Raw genomic sequence first — 18,886 nt, forward strand, 5'->3', positions numbered from 1 at the left:
AGAATTACTTGGCAGAGTCGACAAAAAAGAATATTGTTTGCAATGGATACAGTCTTCGGTTTGTCAGCCCTCCTCCAGCTATGCCACCGGTTTCTTCGCACTACCAGCTGCGAGAACTCCCAAGCGGCGGCTGATACCCTGTTAAGAACAAGCATTAGGAATGCATTAGGGCTCGGGTTTGTTTTAAGTTAGAGATAATGGCATTGTAAATGGCAATGTGTTTTAGGCACTCTGCACTACCACTCTGCACTACCAATCTGCACTCTCAATCTGCACTCTGCACTACCACTCTGCACTCTGCACTACCACTCTGCACTACCACTCTGCACTCTGCACTACCACTCTGCACTCTGCACTACCACTCTGCACTACCACTCTGCACTCTGCACTACCACTCTGCACTTGCACTCTGCACTACCACTCTGCACTCTCACTCTGCACTCTCACTCTGCACTCTCACTCTGCACTCTCACTCTGCACTACCACTCTGCACTACCACTCTGCACTACCACTCTGCACTACCACTCTGCACTCTCACTACCAATCTGCACTCTCAATCTGCACTCTGCACTACCATACGCACTCTCAATCTGCACTCTGCACTCTCGCTCTGCACTACCACTCTGCGCTCTGCACTACCACTCTGCGCTCTGCACTACCACTCTGCGCTCTGCACTACCACTCTGCGCTCTGCACTACCACTCTGCGCTCTGCACTACCACTCTGCGCTCTGCACTACCACTCTGCACTCTGCACTACCACTCTGCACTCTGCACTCTGCACTACCACTCTGCACTACCACTCTGCACTACCACTCTGCACTACCACTCTGCACTACCAATCTGCACTCTGCACTACCACTCTGCACTACCACTCTGCACTACCACTCTGCACTACCACTCTGCACTACCACTCTGCACTACCACTCTGCACTACCACTCTGCACTACCACTCTGCACTACCACTCTGCACTACCACTCTGCACTACCACTCTGCACTACCACTCTGCACTACCACTCTGCACTACCACTCTGCACTACCACTCTGCACTACCACTCTGCACTCTGCACTCTCAATCTGCACTCTGCACTCTCAATCTGCACTCTGCACTCTGCACTCTCAATCTGCACTCTGCACTCTGCACTCTCAATCTGCACTCTGCACTCTCAATCTGCACTCTGCACTCTCAATCTGCACTCTGCACTCTCAATCTGCACTCTGCACTACCACTCTGCACTACCACTCTGCGCTCTGCACTACCACTCTGCACTACCAATCTGCACTCTGCACTACCAATCTGCACTCTGCACTACCAATCTGCACTCTGCACTACCAATCTGCACTCTGCACTCTCAATCTGCACTCTGCACTACCACTCGCACTCTCAATCTGAACTCTGCACTACCACTCGCACTCTCAATCTGCACTCTGCACTACCACTCTGCACTCTGCACTACCACTCTGCACTCTGCACTACCACTCTGCACTACCACTCTGCACTACCACTCTGCACTACCAATCTGCACTCTCAATCTGCACTCTGCACTACCACTCTGCACTCTCAATCTGCACTCTGCACTACCACTCTGCACTACCACTCTGCACTCTGCACTACCAATCTGCACTCTGCACTCGCAATCTGCACTCTGCACTCTCAATCTGCACTCTGCACTACCACTCGCACTCTCAATCTGAACTCTGCACTACCACTCGCACTCTCAATCTGCACTCTGCACTCTCACTCTGCTCTACCACTCTGCACTCTGCACTACCACTCTGCACTACCACTCTGCACTACCACTCTGCACTCTGCACTACCACTCTGCACTCTGCACTACCACTCTGCACTACCAATCTGCACTCTCAATCTGCACTCTGCACTACCACTCTGCACTACCACTCTGCACTCTCAATCTGCACCACAACTCTGCACTACCGATCTGCACTCTCAATTTGCACTCTGCACTCTCAATCTGCACTCTGCACTCTCAATCTGCACTCTCAATCTGCACTCTGCACTCTCAATCTGCACTCTCAATCTGCACTCTGCACTACCACTCTGCACTACCACTCGCACTCTCACTCTGCACTACCACTCTGCACTCTGCACTACCACTCGTACTCTCACTCCGCACTACCACTCTGCACTACCACTCTGCACTACCACTCTGCACTCTGCACTGCCACTCTGCACTACCACTCTGCACTCTGCACTACCACTCTGTACTACCACTCTGCACTACCACTCTGCACTCTGCACTACCACTCTGCACTACCACTCTGCACTACCACTCTGCACTACCAATCTGCCCTCTGCACTCTCATTCTGCACTCTGCACTACCACTCGGACTCTCAATCTGCACTCTGCACTACCACTCGCACTCTCAATCTGCACTCTGCACTACCACTCTGCACTCTGCACTACCACTCTGCACTCTGCACTAGCACTCTGCACTACCACTCTGCACTCTGCACTACCACTCTGCACTACCACTCTGCACTCTGCACTACCACTCTGCACTCTGCACTACCACTCTGCACTACCACTCTGCACTACCACTCTGCACTACCACTCTGCACTACCACTCTGCACTACCACTCTGCACTACCACTCTGCACTACAAATCTGCACTCTGCACTACCACTCTGCACTCTGCACTACCACTCTGCACTACCACTCTGTACTCTCCACTACCAAACTGCACTCTGCACTCTCAATCTGCACTCTGCACTACCAATCTGCCCTCTGCACTCTCAATCTGCACTCTGCACTACCACTCGCACTCTCAATCTGCACTCTGCACTACCACTCGCACTCTCAATCTGCACTCTGCACTACCAATCTGCCCTCTGCACTCTCAATCTGCACTCTGCACTACCACTCGCACTCTCAATCTGCACTCTGCACTACCACTCTGCACTCTGCACTACCACTCTGCACTACCACTCTGCACTCTGCACTACCACTCTGCACTACCACTCTGCACTACCACTCTGCACTACCACTCTGCACTACCACTCTGCACTACCACTCTGCACTACCACTCTGCACTACCACTCTGCACTAGCACTCTGCACTACCACTCTGCACTACCACTCTGCACTACCACTCTGCACTACCACTCTGCACTACCACTCTGCACTCTGCACTACCACTCTGCACTAACACTCTGCACTCTGCACTACCACTCTGCACTCTGCACTACCTCTGCACTCTGCACTACCACTCTGCACTCTGCACTACCACTCTGCACTCTGCACTACCACTCTGCACTCTGCACTACCACTCTGCACTCTGCACTACCAAACTGCACTCTGCACTACCAAACTGCACTCTGCACTACCAAACTGCACTCTGCACTACCAAACTGCACTCTCACTCTGCACTCTGCACTACCACTCTGCACTACCACTCGCACTACCACTCTGCACTCTGCACTACCACTCTGCACTACCCCTCTGCACTCTGCACTATTACTCTGCACTTGCACTCTGCACTACCACTCTGCACTATTACTCTGCACTCTGCACTATTACTCTGCACTCTGCACTATTACTCTGCACTCTGCACTATTACTCTGCACTCTGCACTATTACTCTGCACTCTGCACTATTACTCTGCACTCTGCACTCTGCACTACCACTCTGCACTACCACTCTGCACTCTGCACTACCACTCTGCACTCTGCACTACCACTCTGCACTCTGCACTACCACTCTGCACTCTGCACTACCACTCTGCACTACCACTCTGCACTCTGCACTCTGCACTCTGCACTACCACTCTGCACTACCAATCGCACTCTGCACTACCACTCGCACTCTGCACTCTGCACTCTGCACTACCACTCTGCACTACCAATCTGCACTCCCACTCTGCACTCTCACTCTGCACTCTCACTCTGCACTACCACTCTGCACTACCACTCTGCACTCTGCACTACCACTCTGCACTACCACTCTGCACTCTGCACTACCACTCTGCACTACCAATCTGATACGGCGGACTCGTGGAAAATTAATGAAGTGACTTAGAGGGTGAGGATGGGATACTCCGCTACCATCGAGTTCGTAGAAGAACAAGATTACATACGAAAAACAAGCAGCACAGAAAGCATCACTTTCGCGATCGCAATTGTTTAAACAAGCAGCACAGAAAGCATCACTTTTGCGATCGCAATTGTTTAAACAAGCAGCACAGAAAGAGATCACTTTCGCGATCGCAATTGTTTAAAAAAACCAGATCTGATGCATGTGATTCTCTACATTGCTGGCCGGCTGTTCATGCGCGCACACAGAGCTGAAGGGAAAAAAAACACAACAGTGCACATGCTCTCAGCACCATCTGCCTTCAATTACCGGCACCTCGGACAGCTGGTAATTGAGGATTTATGTATTCTTCTGCGTGTGTTTGAACACTTTATGCAGGAAGTGGACATTGACAAATTCCTAAGGCCTATGGCGTGCTGCCTTACTTAAACACAGCCTTGCCTGGACCAATTACCATGCACATGGCAAAATACCACACGCAAAAACCGCGCGCTTTCTGGAATGTATCCTACAGAAGTCTGGAAGCCCCAATAGGGTCGGAACTCCTCCCACTGCTGACGCAGTGGCGGAGGCCTCGCCCTAAAAAGGGCGATAGAAGACGTCCCTCTGTCTCAAAGAGGAAAGGGTCTGTACTCTGGTACGCAAAAAGGGCAAGAACGAGTTCAGGCCCATTCTGGATTTGCGACAAGCAAACAAATGGATTCGCAGGGAGAAATTTTGCATGCTGTCTTTGCACCAGATTTATCCTCAGCTGCAGCGAGGAGACTGGCTTTGCTCAATAGATCTACAGGATGCGTACTTCCATGTGCCCATTGGACGGAAACACCGGAAGTTCCTGCGATTCCTAGTCGGCACATACATACATATATATATATATTTCCATTAATGAATTCAATCGGGAATATGGGGAATATGTTCTTTGAATTACCAATGTGGCAATGTAACATATTAATTTGAAAGAAAGGGGACCAAACACATTTCCATTCATGGAGATATGTTCACCCTATAGTATGTTGTTTATGTTTATATGTCACATGGTGTGCACTACAGCATATAAGAATAAGGCATTTCAAATTGCATTTCACTGTGATCAAGGACATCCGCCCGAAACGGGTCAGTCCGCTGCGCTTTTTGAACTTGGTGCAATAAAGTCATCTTGCCTTACTTTTGGGATTCGGTGGTCTTTGTTCGCCACAAGCTGGAGGTTCGAGATCATTTGTTTGAAAAAAAAAAAAATATATATATATATATGACTGCTCCAACAATCCCTCCCCGCAATCCTCGGGAAACAGGAGGCAGCACTCCAAAGGCAGGTTACACAAAGTTCTTTTAATCTCTCACAAAGCGCTTTCGGCACTCTGCCTTCGTCAGTAATGAGACGCTGGCAACAAACATCAGCTTGTATTTAAACACCCGCGTTGCACAGGTAGTAAACATAAAGATAGGACTACCATCACAAATCAAATTGAAAAAGTGGCAGTCGCCATCTTAGAGTGGTTGTGGTCGCAATGTGTTAATCGCTATGCTGCCAATAATACACCAGTGTATATCCAATTAATGAAAGCACACAATGCGACTGTTTAGCTTAAGTCATAGAATCACGCCCTGGATGGGCAAGTACAATGTCAGACGGCGTCTGTCAATTCCGAGTGGGTGCAATATGCAATTATATCATACAAATATAACAGTGTTAAAATGATATGGAGATCGAAATTGATCCCAAACGCCATATGGCTTCAATATTAACACAAACTCATGGTCCCACTTTCCTCTTTATGTTATAAAGCCCTGGATGGGCATAAATCAATCATAATGTCTGCAACGTATCACAACCCTCATGGAAAAAATTCAATAGAAATTCATTCATCATTCTCATTGAAAACAAATAAAGAACATGAAGCAATGTTACTTGTCAATTCAAGTCAAATCATCCCAGGTGTACAGCTAGATCCTCATGCATGTTCAGTCCAGTTGGCATTTTGCATAACAAGTCTATAATATACCGTGATTCCAACCGCCTTAACTTTAATAGTCTGTGACCACCCCTGACACTCACAGGGACAGAGTTCAAGCAGAAGAAAGTAAGCAATTCTCTGTTGCGTGCATGCTCTTTATCAAAATGTCTCGCAACAGGATAAAGCACTAAAGGACTATTTGGTCCATAGTCACCATGATGAATTGAAACCCAAACCTAAAATTGAACCTATGAAAGGTTTCTTTCCCTGCGGACGATGCAAGGCGTGCAAGGGAAGTAAACGTGTAACTCAGTACAGCATTCCAGGTGTAAAGGAGCCTAAGAGAATTTCAAAATTCCTCACATGTACCACGCCTTACGTGGTGTACTGTCTAACATGTCCTTGTGGCAGAAGGTATGTGGGCAGTACAACCAATCCGGTGAAACTAAGGATATTAGAACACCAGAGAGCGATCCAGAATGCAGATGTCAGTTATCCTGTTGCGAGACATTTTGATAAAGAGCATGCACGCAACAGAGAATTGCTTACTTTCTTCTGCTTGGACTCTGTCCCTGTGAGTGTCAGGGGTGGTGACAGACTCTTAAAGTTAAGACGGTTGGAATCACGGTATATTATAGACTTGTTATGCAAAATGCCAACTGGACTGAACATGCATGAGGATCTAGCTGTACACCTGGGATGATTTGACTTGAATTGACAAGTAACATTGCTTCATGTTCTTTATTTGTTTTCAATGAGAATGATGAATGAATTTCTATTGAATTTTTTCCATGAGGGTTGTGATACGTTGCAGACATTATGATTGATTTATGCCCATCCAGGGCTTTATAACATAAAGAGGAAAGTGGGACCATGAGTTTGTGTTAATATTGAAGCCATATGGCGTTTGGGATCAATTTCGATCTCCATATCATTTTAACACTGTTATATTTGTATGATATAATTGCATATTGCACCCACTCGGAATTGACAGACGCCGTCTGACATTGTACTTGCCCATCCAGGGCGTGATTCTATGACTTAAGCTAAACAGTCGCATTGTGTGCTTTCATTAATTGGATATACACTGGTGTATTATTGGCAGCATAGCGATTAACACATTGCGACCACAACCACTCTAAGATGGCGACCGCCACTTTTTCAATTTGATTTGTGATGGTAGTCCTATCTTTATGTTTACTACCCGTGCAACGCGGGTGTTTAAATACAAGCTGATGTTTGTTGCCAGCGTCTCATTACTGACGAAGGCCGAGTGCCGAAAGCGCTTTGTGAGAGATTAAAAGAACTTTGTGTAACCTGCCTTTGGAGTGCTGCCTCCTGTTTCCCGAGGATTGCGGGGAGGGATTGTTGGAGCAGTCATTGACGTCGGGTGCGCCCCCGACTGGCAGGCACCCGCCTTTGAGTGCGACAGGCTGGTGCGAGTGGAGCGGATATATATATATATATATATATATATATATATATATATATATATATATATACATATATACCATCACCTGTAAGGGTCTCCAGGCGCTGGGGGCCGTCGGGAAGATTAAGCAAGCTATTGCCCAGAGTCACATGGTGATGGGCTAATCTGGCACCGGGGATCGAACCGTGATCCCCAGATTCCAACGTCAATCACACTGGCTGCGGCGCCATACCTCTCTCTCCCAGCACCTGAGAAAGAACAAGGTGTTTGTCTACCCGTACCTGGACGACTGGTTGATCAAAGCCTCCACCTTCCATGAAGCGCAATTGCATTTCAACAGGACGGCCGTTCTGTTGACTCAGCTGGGTTTGCACATCAACATGTCCAAGTCTGTTCCGACTCCTGTTCAGTACCTGCAGTACTTTGGAGCCTCCATCAATACTATCGGAGCAAGCGTGTCTCCTTCGGAGGAGGAACGCTTATCGATCCTTCGGAAGGCTCAGGCTCTCCCGTCGATTCCATCAACGACAGTAAGGACGGTGTCTTCTCTTCTGGGGTCGATGGCCTCTTGCATCTTCCTCACACCACATGCATGCCTCCACATGAGACCGCTGCAGGAATGTTTGGAGGATCAATGGGACCAGACACGAGGGAGCTTGGACGACAGGACCCAACTGTCACTACACGCTCAACAGTCTCTGAGATGGTGGTGTTTGGCAGAGAATCCCCTCTTGTGGTCCCTTTCCACAAGGACATTCCCACACAAACTATTGTGACGGATGCGTCTCTCCAAGGCTGGCTAGCGCATTCAGGCCATCTTCAGATCCAGGGGAAGTGGTCCCAGGTAGAATCCACGTACCACATCCACTTTCTGGAACTCAGAGCTGTTCATTTGGCGTTGAAAGCCTTTCATCCGTCCTTCCAGACCAACTCCTTGCTTGTACAGATGGACAATAAGACCACAATGTATTACCTCAACAAGCAGGGGGGCTCGAGATCCCGCACACTGTCCCAAGAAGCGCAGGCAATCTGGCCCTGGCTGTTAGCCAGAGGACTGATGATAACGGCGACCCATGTACCAGGTGTGCAGAAGGCTCAAGCGGACTCACTAAGCAGGCTCGTTCAGGAGAACCACGAGTGGGTCTTAAACGACGAGGTGCTAGGAAACCTCTTCGAAAGATGGAGCACTCCAGACATAGATCTGTTCGCCATCACCGAAAACAGCAAATGCCGAGACATCGCCTCCAGGTTTTACCAACCGGGGACTCTGGGGAATGCGTTATGGATCAGCTGGTCGAACAGCTTTCTGTACGCTTTTCCACCCATTCCCCTGATTCCGGCAGTGCTCATCAAGCTGTTTCAGTCCAGGGCGCGAATGATCCTCATTGCTCTGGAGTGGCCTCAACAGTGGTGGTTCACAGACCTGGTCCACTGGTCTCTCCAACCCCACCTGCGGCTTACATGTCGCCGGACCTTCTAATGAAATTCGGGGTGCAGATGGTGCACCCCAACCTCTCATTGTTGAGTTGGCGGCATGGCTCCTGAGATAGTACAGTATGGACACTTGAACTTGCCTGGGGTGGCAGTTCGGGCTGGACTGTTCCCATGAGGCACAAGGTCAGACTGATTTGCATATGGCCATGTCTGAACTGTGGTGGCAGAGTGGGCTAAAGAATGGTGATGGATTAAACCCAGATCAGTTGACTGGGGGTGAGTGCTTGTATTGTCAACGCTCCGTCCTTCATTTCCGTTGGTTTTTCTTTGTTCGCCATAAGTTGGCAGGGTATGCTCAGACGTGAGTCCCTTGCTCACTTTGCCACTGGATTCAAGCAAGCCGGGCTGAAGAAGGCTGAAATGCCAGAAACCGGTCATCGGTAGCTTGTTTCCGGTCCAGTGAAGGCATGGCTTGGCAGTTCGGGCTGGACTGTACCCATGAGGCACAGGGTCAGACTGATTTGCATATGGCCATGTCTGAACTGGGGTGGCAGAGTGGGCTGAAGAATGGTGATGGATTAAACCCAGATCAGTTGACTGGGGGTGAGTGCTTGTATTGTCAACGCTCCGTCCATCATTTCCTTTGGTTTTTCTATACACAGAGATCCCCTACTACAGAAGGAGTAGTTTCTTACCTGTAACTCCAGTTCTGTAGTAGGGGTATCTCTGTTATAGTCCTAAGCGCCCGCCCTCCTCCCCGGTGGATGACATGATAATGTACTGAATGCTACAGGCCTAGTTTTATACACCTTCAAAAAGAACTGAAAGTAAAAGGCCGTTGGCTGTGCATCCAGGGATACCGAGGGTTTCTGGAGAGTTCCTTAAAGGCACGGTATCCCTTTTCCAGACACATAATGGCAGCCTATGGGGCTTGTCTGTCCAACCCTTCCTCTCTATCATGACAAAGGATTTTTGTGAAGGGGAGTTTCTCTAGGTGTGAAACTTTACAAAGTGTATAAAATGTAATATTATTTGGCTATCTTTTTCACTTCAAGATGAAGTGCTGGCCAGTGTAGCCTTGTAGTTTTAGGCTGCATTATTTGTCTTTGATTTTCTTGTAAGTGTCTATGCAGGACTGCAGAAGAAGACCACTTAAGAGACTATTTTGATTGCTCCGGGGTCCACGCACATGGGTGGGACTATTCACTAGATTATGACTATAACAGAGATACCCCACTACAGAACTGGAGTTACAGGTAAGAAACTACTCCTTTATACAGGTGGGAGAGTACACTGCTGCAGTAATTTACCATATTGCTCTTAGAGTGTATTTCCTTATTTGAACTGCCCCTCCACTGCTTCTTGTCTGCTGGAATTCACGTGTCTGGTTATTTTGCAGATGCTGCTGTCCTGAACAATGTCGCTCACACCTTTGGCCTTATGGACACCATCAAGAAGGTTTTGGACACAAGAAAAAATGAGACTGACCAAAGTGAGGAGCAGTTCCATTACACTTTGGCAGGCAAGTGGGAAAGGAACTTGTCAGTGAGCCAACCCATTTCTTCTATCTTAAAGTGTCTGCTTTGTAGAAAAACAACACATACTCTAGATTTGTTTTGTTTGCTGTTTTTTATTTTTTTATGGTAAATTTCTGGTAGATTTAATTTACACATTCTGGTTGTAAGGGAGTGAAAAACTACAGAGGTAGTTATCTGCACTTGGATAGAGGGAATGAACCTCTGTTTGGAACCAAATATCACTCCGGTTTATAGTGTTTCCATTTCTTTAGATTTATGTAGTGTTTTCATGTACATTAATTCACTTGGAGTTGCCATACTCAACATGACGACAACTTGCCATTCGATAATTGGATATGAGCACAAAATACACAGCATTTCACTCCGGGAACTAATTTATCAGAACATGTCTATTAATCTTACCCTTTACACGGATTGCTATTCTGCAAGTGCAAGGAATCTATTCTGCAAGTGCAAGGAATCTGATTATCCCAGTCAGGTTGACAGGTTACAAACCTAAGTAGTATACTTTACAAACTTAATTATGTTTAGGTAGTCATACTATGCATGGCTTTCACAGCCAGGTTTGGTCAAAGGGCCTGATCCCAGGGTCGTCCCTGCACTCATCTTGGTGTGAAAAGGCTACCATAGTCAAACAACCCCTTTAGCACGAATGTTTGAGGAGGAAGGGGGTGCATTGGGCAAATTTGTGAAGTTATACTAATTTGTTGGTCTTTGTTGAAGGGGGGCCTGTGGGGTTTGTGAACCTGGTATCCGGATTTTGACCCCCTCCCACACACACACTTCTTGGGGTGGGGGGGGAAAGGGGTTCCAACAAGTGTCTGAAACGCCCTTGCAGAGGATTAGCGGACCCTGTCCAATCAAATTTCTTTGTTTTGAATTTGGGTCCAAGAATGGTCATCTGTGATATAACGATCCAGATCTATCTATCTTTTTTTCTTTTTTTTCTTTTTAACCCTTTTAAACCCAGCCACAGAAAGTTGTAACACTGATTTCTCAAAATATTAAACGGATTTCCTCCAAAACCAAGAAAGTGCACATCCTAGAATAAATTTCAGTTTAATGAAAGTTTAGTCTAATTCCTTTCAGATTTTTATTTTCTTTTTCGTGTAGCGGAGGACATAGATACCTGTAGCAGTTAAAATGTGAAATGTTATTTTGGTGCCACCCTTCCCAGGTGCTCCAACAAGAACGAAACAGAGGAGACAGTCCAGGAACTCAGAGGGACTGGAGGAAGAATAAGCTACTAGGTGGTCTCCTTGAACAAGAAAGCTTCGCTGGAAGTAACTATCCTAGAGACCCCATATAAGTATGGGAGATGACACAACCTGATGCTGAGAGATTGTGTAATCTTGAGCATACCAGCAAGGCCAACTGGTTAAGGTGAAGGTCAATAACACAACATATGACACGGTCATGCTTGAAAAGAGGACCTGCGTTTCCCTGTGATGGTCGCCCTAGCATTGGAACATTTAGCGGCTTGGATCGGCAGGACCCACTTGTCCAAAGTTTATGCTAGATGGACAACTGGGAAGAAAGAATATCACTATATGCAGATGATGTATTTGTATACGTGGGAGATGGAGAGCAGACAATTTCAAGAATACGTCAGATTTTTAAGAGCTCTTGTCAATACTCGGGTAAAAGTTAAATTGGGGGAAATCTCAGTGTGAGCAGGAGGCTCTGCCCATCTAATATTCGGATTTGTCGCTCGTTGATCACCCGGTTTTGATCTTTTATTGTGGGGAAGCCTCATAATCTGTGATTCACCCACAGTAAACTCATGGTAAATGGACTGAGCATGTTTACAGCCGTGTCCACTTTTTAAGGTAAGGCATGATGCCACACAAGTGAGAGGCATATGGCCGGTTACACATTGACATGCGTGAGGGGTGCGTGTGGGAGATTCCTGTCGTGTGCAGACCAGGAACTGTGCACAGGTAACCTGGTACAGAAAAGACTCAGCAGGATTGGGCATTGACCGGGATTGGCTTTATAATGTTGGTGTACATATATAGGCAAAATCAATGTAGTTTACCGTCTTGTCTGCAGTGACAATTCGTTGTATACCTTTGGGAAAGGCCTCCTTAGAGTGCAGTTTCACTTCCCCTTGGTCTACAGACAAAGGGCAGGAGTCATACCGATTTAAAGCATAACCTGTGTAAATTGAACAGTTCTGCAAAGTCTAAAGACATATCTGTGTATGTGTAGCTTATTGGTCATCCAGGAATGTCTTATTTCTTATGCTCAGCCAGGATCAGAGCCCAGGCATGTTGTCACTCTGCTGGACTGGGTTAATTACTCTTTCACTCCAGCCACAGGAACAACAACCTGCCCCTCCTCCCCCCCCCCCCCCCAGCTTATGTATATTTGTAAACTACTGCACAGTATTGAGCTGGGTGTGAAATAAATGTACTTTTGACTTTTTCAGAAGAAAACGCATAGACTGTACAATCCTTGATTGAGGTTCTTATTGTATACCTGTTAATGGTGGTTACTTGCCCACACCACCTTCCTAAAGTAGGTCATGGATTGCTCTGCTTCGCTACCCTGGGAAAGTTGAGCTCTACAATGGGGTGTTTGGTTCCTAGTGAAGGACAAATGTGGGCCCGTTATATATGCAGGCCACACAAAAAATGACCCTTTTTCTAACACCAAATATACCCAGGCACAGTAGAACCACCGCAACTCCCACAAAACTGTGGGATACTAATAGTAGGTTAGGGATTCAGATACCTTTTTACTAAAACCAAGAAAAGGACCCTTGAGCAAAACCTGTACAAGTTGTTAGAAAGATTAAAAGGTGTTGTGAAATACTGGAGCGTATTACCACTGTTGGGCTGAGCTTCCCTGTTCAAGATGATGACCTTACCTCAATTTCTATATGCCTTCCAAAATTAACCCCTTCCAAATTCCTATTGTATTTTCCAAAACCTGGAAGCGGAAATGCTCCTGCTCCTGTGGGATGGAGGTCCGTCCTATATTGCTTTAAAGAAGCTAACGAGGGGGGGGGGGGGGGAGCATGATGGAAGTATACTAGTCTCTAATGTCAAAATCTACTACTGGCCGGCCCATCATGGGGTAGTAAATGACTAAGTGTTCACAGCTCAAGAGGAACCAACAGTTAGGGTGGACAGATACTCGATGGGAGCTAGTGGTTACCCTGTTGTACTATGTAAGACCCAACCCAGGGAAACAGCCGAACCATTCGGATACGGTGGCAGCAACCTGTACAGAGGTGACTGTATAACTGAAAGCTACCATAACGGAATAAACACCGGTATGGGACAGTGACACCCTGCCGGAAGTTGGGAACCTGAAAGTTTCACAAAGTGGTACATGATCGTATCATTTTTCCTTCTGCTCATATGTCACCTGGTTTAAAGATACCTGTTTGAGACACTTAGGGACGAGTGTCAACTAGCAGAAACTGAAAAATACAGGCACTTACTTAAGTTAGGCATGCTTTACTCCCACACCTTAGAAACGGGGACATTACTGAAAATAATCAGCTCCCCTGGAAGACATTGGCAGACCTACTCACCAAAAGCGTGGTGGTGTTGATCTATAAAACTTCCCAGACATCCTCCAGAACCTTAACTTACATTGGAAAAGGGATGTGGAGAATTTAGAACAGGAGAAATGGAAAGAGGCACCGAGAGGCCCAAGAAATTGCTATAAGAACAGGGTTTTGTTTCTTACAGCTCCACATATTGCACAAATCCTACTATTCTAGAATTCTCCTACAGAAAATCGGGAGGACCAACTTACCGAAGTGTGTAAAGGGACTGCTATCCTTTATTCATATACTCTGGGCCTGTCTGAAGATACAAGATTACTGGAGGAAGATTTAAGAGAGCAATTGGCACTCCTGTCACCTGGGACATGCAAAGCGGTTTGTCTCAACATTTAGGGAGCGGACAGTTTACCAAAATACTTTAGACTGCGTGCAGCGTTGGTCCTAATAGTGGCGAAATATACATCGCGCAGAAATGGTGGGCTGTGGAAGTGCCAGACCTTACTCGAAAAGTGATATGGACCGGTGCACATTGGTAGACAAAGTGATGTACCAGGGGAGAGACCAGGGGAGAGACTGTCCCAATAATTATTTTTTTTCAAAGGTATGGAGGGAGGAGGCTAGAAGGTCACGTTGGGGGTTATAGGGAACCAAATGGGAACCACAGAAACCGAATGCATCTCAAACCCATGGTGGGGAGAACAGCAGATAAAAGGATACTTCACACAGTGACGCACAAACAGGCTGGAACATTGTCAACGATACCTAATATAGAAACTATAGTGACACACTGTTTTCGTATTGTTTATATGAACATCCCAATAAAAAGATTTATGAAAAAAAAAATAAGAATGGGATTATGTGACGAGCAGTAATCATGCACAGTTTATTTTATCAGGTTTACTGCTGTACAAATAAAATCCATGAAGGAGCAAGAAGGATGTGGAAATGCAGTCAAGGCTGGCAACCTGAGCAGAAACTTCCTTAACTTGAAAACGTCCCAGACTCCACCTACTCCTCCTAGGATGAAGGAAGCCAAAATTTTAAATGGGGTTTATTTCTTAAATCTCTCTGTCTCTCAAAAGCCGACAAGCCCTGCGTGTGGTGTTGCTCAGAACCCAGCCAGAGAAGCATCATGCACATGCAAGGGTGATAAATGAAGTGATTTGTAGTTTTATGTCCTGACAGTGCAAGAGTGAGTCTGCTTGCCTTGTGTTACCCTCACATGCTCACCTCTCCCTGCTAGCCCAATCATTTTCTTGGATCGCAGAAACCCTTGTTTTTTTTTTTGTTTACTTAATGAGGCCTCTTCGTGACTGTCTAGAATTTCCTGCCAGTAAATTACATTTCCGGATAAAAGACACTGTAGTCAAAAGACTTGCCCTACGTTTTTCCTGCAAGGATAGTAGCATGGCACAGATTTGGTAGTTTCAATTTGCTCAATCTTAGCCAGTGCTTAATTTGTAAAATAGTAAGTGCCCGGGCCCTGACCAGAAGGCCACTGCAGCTTGCACCACACATTGCCCCATCATTGCTGCCAATGACGATACCAAAACAACTACTAACTATCTCTCTCATCTGCAAGTGCAACAATTCAGATTATTCCAGGTCCCCAACGCTAAAGGAATGGCTGGGGAGGCAGGTATTAGTATTTTGTATTCATAAACAACCGTCGTTCTGTTCATCTCTAAATTAGCTGAGCAGCGCCACTCAGGGGCTGAGTCTCATAAGTGTGGTGATTACAAGTAAGTGCTGGTGCCGAGAACCAGAAACCACCTGCTCAAGTTAACCACTGATATTAGCCCAGCTCTTCTCTGACCTGTGAAACCTATGCAAAACACTTACTTCAGTCCATGTTTTGTACGCTTAAAACCAACTCTATCTTTTATCCTCTTCTTCCACAGACCTTGACCGACAGCTGGAGGAACAGAAACGTCAAGGTCAGGAGCAGAAGTTGAAACCTCAGACAATCCAGAATGTGGTCCTTATGCCAGTCAATACATCAAACCCAAAGCCTGCGAAGAGACCCCGGCTTCAGCGCCCAGCCTCTGCCACTGTTCTAAGTTCTTCTGCTCCGACGCAACAATCACAGCAGCAGTATACAGTCATCGCACCCATCTCCTTGGCATCACTTAGCCAGCCTTTCTCCATGGGAAATGTACCAATCACAACTTTCAGCCAAGGTTCAAATCCAGTGACTCTCCACACCATGCCCTCTGGCCAGCAAGTCTTCCGTTATGCCACAGTTGTGTCCTCCGGTAAAACTAGCACCTCAGACACAGTCACCATCCACCCTTCTTCGAGCCTGGCCCTCCTGAGCTCAGCTGCCATGCAGGACAATAGCAGCATGGTAAGCCCTATGGAACTGGTGGCCATGGAGTCTGATCTGGCCACAGCTGTAGAGGGTACAGCCGATGAGGAAGGTCAGACTATCATTGAGATAGACCCAGCACCAGACCCTGAGGCTGGGATGGAGACCAAAGTGATGACATTGACAGAACTAAAAGATGAAGATGATGGGGAGGAAGAGCAAAATGAGGAGATTCACAATGTGGAGATTGTGGTGCTTGAGGAGGAATAATGCACAGTGGTGCAGGAGCTCTTGTACTGGTGGGGAAAGAGGTGTCTTTCTCAGAGGAATAGGTTTTTCAAGTAGAAACAGAATACATCTTGGACTGCCTAGGAAAATGAGAGCTTTGTGCTAGCTGGGCCCTGGAGGAAGCATTTTGCGTTTCCACAAGATTACTATCGAAATTGCGATAGGTAGGCCTAAAAAGAGAAGCTTCCATTTGTAATTTATTTTTCCAAAAGGTATTTTTTTAGACATTTTGTCATATCCCACTTTTACCATGACTCTGCGGAGCTACAGAGCATGCCATTAAACTGCGTATCACTGTTGTTGCTCTCTTGGTGGGAAAATAGCATCACTTTAGGACAAATGAGGTTATTTCCATTGCGTGTTACTAGGGTGGAGGACTGAAGAAGACAGTCTGTGTAAGAGCCTTCTTAGAATAACCCTACCTGAGAAGAAATTCAGAGATCTAGGTAAATGAAACATTAGTAGGGATTATCTGTTGCTTGGTAGGGGATTTGTTCAGTAAACTTCACTTGCAACATGCACACCATTTTTTCAGGATGGTTTGTTTTTTATATTGTGACTGCCACCTACACGTTTTACAATGAACTTGTTTTAGATTCATGTTGTCCACTGCTGCATTATTTGTATCAAGGCCTCAAGAGCTTGAAGGACTTTTAAAGTCACTGGTTGCGTTAGACTGGGTGTCTCCAATGAAACATTGATAGGCTGGTAAGTAATTGAACAACTCTTTTGGTTTTTGGCATATCTTCAGATTTCATTTCAGTATTGGATACTGATAAATTTGCAGACCAAATGCAGCATATGCCAGTTCGATTTCAGAACTGTCAGACTGCAACCAGACATATACATCTTTTGCTTTATTTCTTTCAGTGGTTTGAATTCTGCTTTTTAATTTTGACACCATAAAATAAACGTTTGATTCATCTACTTTAGGAAGATAACGGACTCTGATAATCATAATGAATATGTGCATTGCCTTCCTTCTGACTACAATCCAGAATGTTTGCAGTGTGTAAGTTGGTCAGGCCAAAACTCTGATGTGCAAGTAAACTTCAAAGCTAGGAGGGCAAATGAGGAAGCCAAAAGAGTTGAATCCGGCACCTTGTCCCTTGGAGAAAGATGTTCTTTAATTAAACACATTTGCCATCTCACCCATTGTTTTTAGGACTCGCTGAACCAACGCGCATGCGTAGTTCTGCGAGAGTTATAGTAAGGGGGCTTTCAAAAATGCTCCCAAAGTCTGCAGGCGGATCGGGCCCAGTGCATGTGTGTCGGGTGCGCGCAACATTTGTCTGCTTAGTGAGCCGCAAGGCCTCTGAGAACATCAAAGCGGTCGCGAAATGCTAACCATTTGCCACCCCCTCCCTTATCCCACTTCCTGCTTGTATTCAGATGTCTCTCTCACGGCGTCTCTCTCTCCTTTCTGCTGATTTTACACCCAGATGTCTTTAAAAATGCTCCCCTCATGTATTCTATCCCCGTCTAGTGCTACAATTATACTGCTTGGGAGTATTCAGAAGACTCCCTTACCGCTCCTCAATTCATAATCAGCTGTATTTATACCCTGAGGTAATTGAATGCCTCTCGCACAGCTCCCCCAGCCATTGCTATATGTATATCCCTGAAGCAGACAAATGTCTCGTTCTCCCTCCTCTGCTGTTTTTACACCACTTAATTATTTAAATGTCTCTCTCAAAGCTCATCTCTTCCTCCTCAGTTAAATTCTACCTCTGGGGCACGCACGTCTTTAACCCACCACGTCCTTTTCCGTGCTCTGTTTTACTCCGCCACCTGCTTCAGCCATGCCCTGCTCCCTCACTCGTGTACCTGAAGGCACTGGAGTGATTTACATGAGCACCATGTACATTATACTGACACTTAGACACACTGCGCACTCACACACTGCGCACTCACACACTGCGCACTCACACACTGTGCCCTCGCACTACTTTAGGCCACACACACTTCTCCCACACTGTGCCCTCACCCTACTTTAGGCCACACACACTGCGCACTCACACACTGCGCCCTCACACTACTTTAGGCCAGACACACTGTGCCCTCATGCTACTTTAGGCCACACACACTGCGCCCTCACGCTACTTTAGGCCACACGCACTGCGCCCTCACTGTACTTTAGGCCACACACACTGCGCCCTCACACCACTTTAGGCCACACACACTGCGCACTCGCACACTGTGCCCTCACACTACTTTAGGCCACACACACTGCGCACTCACACTCTTTAGGCCAGACACACTGAGCCCACACACTACTTTAGGCCACACACACTGCACCCTCACACTACTTTAGGCCACACACACTGCACCCTCACACACACTGCACCCTCACACACACT

General features: G+C 46.6%; 1 protein-coding gene across 8 annotated transcripts in view; it reads left to right on the forward strand.

The window, feature by feature from the left end:
* Nucleotides 1–17,464, forward strand: part of GMEB1 (glucocorticoid modulatory element binding protein 1) — a 283,921-nt gene extending 266,457 nt beyond the window's left edge. For all 8 annotated transcript variants that reach the window (XM_086957554.1, XM_086957559.1, XM_086957560.1 and 5 more), the window contains 2 exons: nt 10,272–10,394; nt 15,832–17,464. In XM_086957554.1, the coding sequence (XP_086813680.1) occupies nt 10,272–10,394; nt 15,832–16,508 (800 nt within the window). In that variant the 3' untranslated portion in view covers nt 16,509–17,464. The remainder of the gene's footprint in view (nt 1–10,271; nt 10,395–15,831) is intronic.
* The last annotated feature ends 1,422 nt before the right edge of the window (nt 17,465–18,886 follow it).

Source organism: Lissotriton vulgaris, chromosome 2_1 (genome assembly GCF_964263255.1).
Source record: "Lissotriton vulgaris chromosome 2_1, aLisVul1.2, whole genome shotgun sequence".
Taxonomy (NCBI): Eukaryota; Metazoa; Chordata; class Amphibia; order Caudata; family Salamandridae; genus Lissotriton; species Lissotriton vulgaris.